This window comes from Prunus mume, linkage group LG5 (genome assembly GCF_029339155.1).
Source record: "Prunus mume cultivar Tortuosa linkage group LG5, ASM2933915v1, whole genome shotgun sequence".
Lineage (NCBI taxonomy): Eukaryota > Viridiplantae > Streptophyta > Magnoliopsida > Rosales > Rosaceae > Prunus > Prunus mume.
In genome coordinates, this window is record NC_142702.1 from 11862218 (window position 1) to 11870278 (window position 8061).

Sequence of the window (8061 nt, forward strand, 5' to 3'; positions counted from 1 at the left end):
ATCATGCATGCCTATTGATCTGAGCTGCACTATCTCTGGTAAGGAAGGGGCTGCCAGAACAAAGGTTACAAACTCTAACAACTATCACACGCTAGGCCTTTATACCCTGAAACTACATCTGTATAAGAATTCTATGTAATTTAAGAATTCTATGTAATTTAAGAACTCTATGTAATTTTCAATTTCCTTTATCCAAATGGAGGGAACATAGCAACACCAACAACTCAATCACTCAAAAATCACACTAGAAGGGACGGGTGAAAGGGAGGGGAGAGATGTAAAGGTTCTCCTATTCAACAATGTCTTCCAAATTGAAGAACACGTACAAAGTTATACAATTTTTCATATACCATCAAGAATTTATATCCACCGTCTCACTTTCTTGTCAAATATCCCTCCTCCATATGTAGAAATGAAAATCTCAACAAGAAGGGGAAATTGCATCCAAATAAATAAAGTGACTGGAACGCTGGCGAGGAAAATGATTGGAATGACAATCCATAGTCTTTCATGAAGCATAAGGAAAAGAGCAGAACAAAAGGCAACCATCATGGAAGCGATGGAGATCAAGAGTGTTGAAAGGCCGATTATCATCTTTGTGGGTAAGGATTTTAGGAAATCGTCTTCTGCATATCGTGATGTAAGGATTCCCAAAAACATCAACACTGAAGTTGTGGAAGAAAAAAGTGATATAGCATCTGAAACTATAAAAACCGTAAACATCTTTTCATCTAAGAACAAGGGAAAGCCTGTTCCTCCATTGTTTCCACCAGGAACTGTGAAGGCTGCAGCAAACATGATGGTAATAGTGAGAGCACCTACAACCGTACAAGAAGTTGCTGTATCTTTCATCCACTTTTCTCCTTCTTCCTTCAATTTATTATGGTTCTGGGTAAATAGTTCATGGGGTCTCATACCCTGTTTATTGTAAGCTCCCACTCCCGAGGGTAAAACTACAAGACTTTTCACCTCCTGCATTTCATTAAACATATAAACCTCAAGCTCGTTGTGGCTACCAAGTAACTAACTCTAGAATCACTGCTTTTATGGAAGGCAACATAATACATGAAAGAAATAAGACAATGAGCATTGTTGAATAGGAGAAAACTTATCAGGATGTCATTGTTGTTTGCTTGTTTACTAGCTATTTTTATGAGGCAAGTCAAATTTTTGTAGTTACTAAATATTAGTTTATCAGGATCTCACCTCGTGCATTTCATTTAATAAAACCTTTCAATAAGAGAATGCAAAATACAACAAGCTCCTAAAGAGTTTCGTAAAATTATTAGACATAAACAAACTTAAAAGCAGAGCCACCTGACTGTATCTTCCTGTGCATATCAAATAGAGACATAGAACCATACCGGCCAAACCCAAACCCTACGCAACGCAGCCCAATAATATCCTCGCCTTGTGGCTCCAAACCCATGTCAAAGATGAGAACTAGAGCCAAATCCTTGTGGTAGCTATGTACATGGCCAAAAGACGACGACTGTCACAACAACAACTGATTCCACACCGCAAAACAAAAAAATACAAAAAATGGAGAGCTGAGTGGAAGAACTGGGAGGGGGAGTGGAGGAAGGGGAGGGAAGGAGGGAGGCCACCAACCCACAAGAGGGCGGCAACATGGGTTTTCTTTCTTCTTTTCCTTAGGGTTTTAAATGAACTCTTAAATTTTTCTTGTTCGCCTGTTAATATAATAAACGTGAAAAAGGTTGGGCTTGCAACTTACTTCATGTTACCTAGAATTTTAACCTGTGTTTCCCAACTTGAAACAAAAGAGCATTTTACCCTTATCAAATATGCCTTGCAGTATTTCTTGGCATATGAAATATGTGGGTGTGGTTCACATTTTTAACTTTGGATGAATTTTAAAAGACATGTTTAGAATAAAAAAAAGTAGATTGTGGCATAGAAAAATGTTTTCATGAGTCCGAACTGCCTCCTTCCCAAAATCATGCAACCAGACCGCAAAACCTTCCCATCCTCTCATCTAGGGTTCCCACCTCACTTTCCATATGGCACCTCAAGTACAATAGAAAGCCCTACCAACCTAATACCGCCACTAGTTTCATCGACAACATATCAACCCACAACCACTTTTACAAGCTACCACTCCAGCATCTAATATCCCACAACACAACTAGCTCTAAATACAATTAATTTACAAGAAAGATATAGAATGAAGATATCTAACCTTGAACCATTGTCTTTCTCTCTGCATTTGCAAGGCTGCACCTGAAATACGATCAAGTTTTTCTGTTGGAGATAGCATCCCTGTAAGATGTAGCATATCATTTCCAGAAGCATCTGCAAATGTTGCAATAAGATTTCTTTGACCAACCCCATATATGAGGCTATATACTTTTTCCTGGCGACGCTCAATTGAATATTGAAATATGTTCCTTCTCATTGAATTGGTCCGCCACAAAATATCAGGATCTACTTTACATAAACGAATAACGAACTCAATAGTCCCACTTCGTACAGCTTGGAATATTGCTTCATAGACAAGGCCATCTTGCATGTCTTGAGTGTCTAGATGTTTTACCACTTCGCACATGTAATCCAAAATATCTAGGGATCGAGCATGGATCAATTTCATTTCACATATGCGGTTGATTCCTAGGTTGATGTTGGAAAAAATGTTACAACGAGTTTTTGTAGAAATAAAATACGTTGACAAAACCAATGTACAAAGACAACAATAAATAAAGATGGAAAAGAATGTTTGCATATATACCTAAAAGCTTGCAGAGGCTTGAAGAAGGCCCTTGCGTTAAACCGAAGACTGCAATGCAATTCAAAATCCAGCCTTTACCATAAGATAAATATGCAAAGTATGAATGTGCTTTGCTATATGATTCACAGATTCTTATTAAGATTTTAGTTATTGTTTATGAGCATACTAGAACCAATTTCTTTTTGTGGCAAACCATGTCAAATATATGATCAACTTCTTATCAAATAGATGTATCATTGAAAACAGTTTGAAAAAAATGAGGAGAATATATATATATAGAAAATGATTTCATTTGATTATACCATATAGTTAGGGTTTCGAGATCTAGCAAACCTGAGAAACTGATATTTTGGTTGCCCAGTTTCTCTTCTAGATTTTCAACATTTACATGAAAATCATGGATGGCAGGAGGATGTTGTATTTGTACACCTATAAGAAAAGAGAACAAGCTCAGTCAATATAATAAATAAATATTTTTTTGGACATGTAAGATCAATTTCAATAACTATTATCTTTTGTGATAATAGATGTCAAACAAATGAATCGACCTCCGTGTAATGTGATCGAATAATTGAAATCCTTATTAATGGTGTAGATGAACTGTTAGCAAAATATATTAATGGTGTAGATGAACTGTTAGCAAAATATATATGGGATATAATGAATTTGATAGTAGCAAGAGAAAAAAGAGTGTATTGCTAACCATCATAGATCCACTTTTGCCAGAATTTGAGCGGCGTCCCACTCGGAAATGCAGAAGGTATATCAGCCAATCTATGTATAGGGGATATTCCCCAAACATCTTTAGTAATTACCAATCGTTGGCAACGCTGAAGTAATTCCCACGCAATATCTATATTAGAGAAAATAGGAACGGTGAAAAGTTAAAAGCTTGGGTAATAAATGAGTAAATAATGCAAGGGGCTTGTAACTCAAGTGTTTAAGAACAGTTATCCATGCGCCCAATGTTCTAAGGCCCCCTATCCCAAAATTATTTTTTTTGTTTTTTTTTTTTTGAGGACCTTTACTATTGAAAGGGGCGATAGCATATTAAACTCACACACACAACACGGATGCTATGACTCGAACCCAGGACCTTGCCTGAGGGAGTAAATACTCCAAACCACTACACTAGTGGGTCCTTTGCCCCTATCCCAATATTGTTTGTATAAAATAAATAAATAAATAATGTGGGTCTGGGTTGGTTGAGAATTTTACCAAATTGTTTGGCTAGTAAAGACAAGCGAACAAACCCAGCGCCATAAGGGCCATTCTCTGGCATTAAGTCTTGGATCGGAGTGAGGGAGTAGAGATAACGAACGATCTCCCATAAGTCATGCTGAGCAGCTAAGAGAATTGGCGTCAGACCGTTGGACCCTTCAGCAATGCCAAGTAGTTTCTTGTTCTTTCTAACCATGCATTCAACCATTTTGAAATTTAATCTTGCAGCATAATGAAGAGCTGTCCAAGTATACTCTTGGATTTCCAAGTCTTCCGGTGTCATCAACTGAACCAACTCTTCCACAATATGCTCATGTCCGAACTTGGTTGCAATGTGAAGAGTTGTCCCTCCTGTTGAATATCTTGCTCTTATTGCATTGGGATCTCGGGTAATAAATTCCTTCGCTTTACGCCAATCACCGAGCTTAACAGTAGCGAAGAAAGGTTGATACGGATCATGCTCGGCAGCAGTTGCAGCATCTGTCGAGTATATATGTATATATGTTTGGACATTAATGCTTCTCTGTTTACCATATTGTTATATCAAAATAACAACTCTAAACTAAAATCATATCATCCTTCGTTTTAGTAGGCTGAATAAAGTTGATACAAAGCTTTTCTAATTTGGAAAACAGGTTAATATGTTTTCAAATTTAGTCTTTGCAAGGGTGGAGAACAGTTTAAGAAGTTGCTATAAGTAAACTAGAAATCATACCATCCTTGTTCTATCACCCTGAAAATCATACCATCTTTGTTTTACTATATGTTGAATAAAGTTGGCCCTTGATATTGTCTAATAAACTACTACTGCTATTTTTAACAATATAACTGGGTTGGATGATGAATTTGCAGACTGAACAAATGAATTAATTAGGAGTGATGGTTGAGGCATGAGCTTTTCGGCCAAAGTTTCCCAGGCAATTTTGGCTGAACTAATCTCCTTAATCATCAAAAAAGCATCAGGCCCGCAAGAAACTTGGATCGTATGTAAAGCTGTTGCATTCTTCTTCCTCCAGGTCTTGAACTGATCATCAGCTTCTGCTTCTTCTTCTGGTTTAGGAGATTCAGCTGTAGCTTCTACTACTTCCCAAAGGTCTTGAGCCACCAAATAATTTTTAACCAATGCACTCCAATGCTCATAGTTATCTTTGTTAAGAACTTCGACAACAATTGCATCAGCAGGAACCACGGTTTTCACCATTCTTACTGCTATTCACAACCAGATATGAGCGGCCGAAAGCTGACAAGGTCTCAGATAAAATTTTACAACTCAGCTAGAAGAGTAAAGGATCACATCTTAAAGTAGTGTGGTTGAGTGCATTGGTGAATTAAGAATCAGGCTTTTTCTTTTCAACCATTCTTTAAGTTACTTATTGCATTCCTTCTTTGTCTTTCACTTTAATATCTGGAGAGTATCACGAGTACACTCATATTCCATCTCTTACGTATACCCAAAGAAATTAAAAGAGAAAATGAAAAAAGTCCAAAGGAATCGGCATATACGAAACAAATCATGAAAACTTGGAGGACTAATGATTATTGTTGCATAAGCCTCTGAAATTATCAAATGTGTTAGTAACTAAAGTTGTGCTTATAGGTTGTCACTAGTAATCTTTGAGGCTTGCAGGTACAGATTGTTATGCCCTGTGTGTGTTCTTCGTTATGGTTTCTCATGACTAGCAGTTGACTAGTCATAAGTATATTTGGTCAAGGATTAAAGTGTGTGAAGATCATTGTGTCTACTTAATTAATAGCATTTAAATTTACCTCTCGTCACCTATGTGCCAATTTCAAAAGATATGCACTTAACTAGTTGCTCTACGAAGTTAGCCTAGGGTGGCCCTCTCGCTACTCGAGGAGAGTTGTGAGTCAAAATTAAGGTTTCTCCACGTTCAGCCGCTGTCGTCCTCCTTGCACTGCTAACGCTCGTCTTGTCGTCTTCCTTTCTTGTACTCCTGCCATTGATTTAGTTGGCATCAGTTTGTCTCTCTTTTCGGTCCTTTTGAGTGCTTTACCCTGTGCCTCTTTTTGTTTTTTTGGATTTGTGATAGGGCCTGCATCAATGTAACACCCCGACCCCAAATTTATCCCATGTTTAATTTATTTAAGTGGAATTGAGAAATTACCCGTAGGATAGGGGTATTTTAGTCATTTTCTTATCCGGAAGGAATTTGGGATTTTCGGTTGTACCGTTGCGTAGAGCACGGTGAGATGAGTCCGTAGACACGTAGTGGGCTCGAATCGGAGTTGTAACGAGAGAGATATGATCAAATGAAGCTCAGTGGCATAATCGTAAATATTTTGAAGTGGGTTTTTGGTTAAAAGACGGAATTGCCCCGTCATTCTCTCTCTCTCCCGGCGCCTCTCTCTCCTCGACGGCAGCTCCTCCTCTCTCTCTTCAAACTCCGCCACCGCCCATGGCGAAAGGGACGAGACCGTGCTAAAAGAACTGGCCACCGCCACAAGACTGCCCTTCCCGACATCGGCCGCCTCTCCCCCGGAAAATGCCGGTTTTGGCGGTTTTCGCCTCAAACTTCGCCGGCTCGATCTCCCTCCTCCGGCCACCGTTTCTGGTGATTGAGGTATGGATTCCTACCTATTTTTCATGATCTAGCTGATGGTTGGGTAGGATTGCATCAATTTTGAGTGTAGATCATCCGATTTTCGATTTAGGTTTCGGCCGGTTTTGCGATCGCGATTCCGGCCGCCTCCGGTCAATTTTTGGGGTATGTCCAAGAACAAAAGTGACTCCAAATTAGGTGTATTACCTAGGGTAGGAGTCTTGGCTCACGATTTGGAAGTTTTCCGGCGATGCGATATCGCTTTAGACACCCACGTGCTGCCGGTGGCGGCGCGTGGGCACCGTGAGGGGTATTTTTGTCCCACTGTGATCCTCTCGATGTCACGAGCGCGTAGGAATGCTTGGATCTCATTTTGGATACCGTTAGAGTTCCGAACGGATATCGCATATCGCGTATTTTCTCGGGTTCGCTAGGTTTGGACCGTTGGATGGTCCTGAAGTTATAATATGTTGATCTAGGTATTACCAGGATCGTGTAGGATTTGACGGATCGTAAAATGGAGTCCCGGATGTCGAAAATGCCAACCCTAGGGTTAGGGTTTTAGTAACCGTCCGATCGTGTGATCGTGAGCGATCCGACCGTCCGATCCGACTAAACTTGCGTGACGTGTGTCCTAGAGCCAGTAGAACCTATAGAAACTGTTAGATCAGAATTTGGAGGTTGTGGGCCCCGCGGGCCCGGTTGACCCTAGGTTGACCGTGAGACTTCCGAGATAGTCTTACCTTTCTTTAAGGGTTAGAATGACCTTAGTGATAGGTCTTGAGCGTTGTTGAGCTAAATGGATATTGTGGGTTTAGGATATAATTGATGAATTTAAATAGGGGAGTTTATGGAATGCTTTATTGGTTGAGGTTTATTTAGGAGTAGAAATTATATTTTTTTTATATATTTAATTGTGTGGATGTATAAAAGTAAATAAAGCGATTGAATGTTAGTTTACAGTGCTATACGCACTACCCCACGTACCCCTCCCCATATTGTGATCATGTTGAGGCCTTTAAACCCGTGTGGTGGTGAGAATGTAGCCAGGCCAAAGTGAACAGTATGATGGCTGGTGAGAATGTAGCCAGGCCAAAGTGATTGTGTTTAATGAGTGGTGATGGATAAAGCCTAGATTGTATGTTTTTGTGTGGTGGTAATGGTTTATTTGATATTAGGAGCCAGGATAGATACGAAAGAGCTACGTGTGGCTTGATCCCTTAGTAGGGTACGTAGGCAGCCTGAAGTTACTAGGTGCAGCCACAGATTAGACCCCACTTAGGTGGTCTTATTGAGATTGGTTCGGACCTTGTTGTTGGTCCCGAAACTTGGTTGAATTGAGATTGGTCCTGTAGACTGAGTGAGTGAAGGTGTGCATTAATAGATTTGGAATTTATTATATGCATGTTGATGCATGAAGTTATTTTAAAATTATTATTGGGCAGTTCTGCTAGAATCATTTGAAGGCCGGAGGCCATTTTTGTAAATTACATGAGATTATATTGTGCGTGCTACCGGTTGGGTCATAAAATG

At 39.5% G+C, this 8061-nt stretch overlaps 1 protein-coding gene across 1 annotated transcript; it reads right to left on the reverse strand.

The window, feature by feature from the left end:
- Positions 1-298: 298 nt before the first annotated feature.
- LOC148916936 (uncharacterized) lies at positions 299-5210 on the reverse strand. Its single transcript, XM_089052050.1, has 8 exons — positions 4797-5210; position 4700; positions 3965-4447; positions 3450-3599; positions 3080-3175; positions 2747-2794; positions 2201-2628; positions 299-972 (listed from the first exon to the last, which is right to left on the reverse strand). The coding sequence occupies exons 1-8, from the start codon at positions 5166-5168 to the stop codon at positions 361-363; spliced, it is 2190 nt and encodes a 729-aa protein (XP_088908176.1). The 5' UTR covers positions 5169-5210; the 3' UTR covers positions 299-360.
- Between the last annotated feature and the right edge of the window lie 2851 nt (positions 5211-8061).

Excerpts from the sequence above, each read along its gene's own strand:
- LOC148916936 (XM_089052050.1), bottom strand. The coding sequence starts at position 5,168 with ATGGTGAAAACCGTGGTTCCTGCTGATGCAATTGTTGTCGAAGTTCTT. Across the intron at positions 2,629-2,746 it reads AAGCCTCTGCAAGCTTTTAG|GAATCAACCGCATATGTGAA; the intron begins GTATATATGCAA and ends ACATCAACCTAG. Across the intron at positions 973-2,200 it reads GAGAAAGACAATGGTTCAAG|GAGGTGAAAAGTCTTGTAGT; the intron begins GTTAGATATCTT and ends AATGAAATGCAG.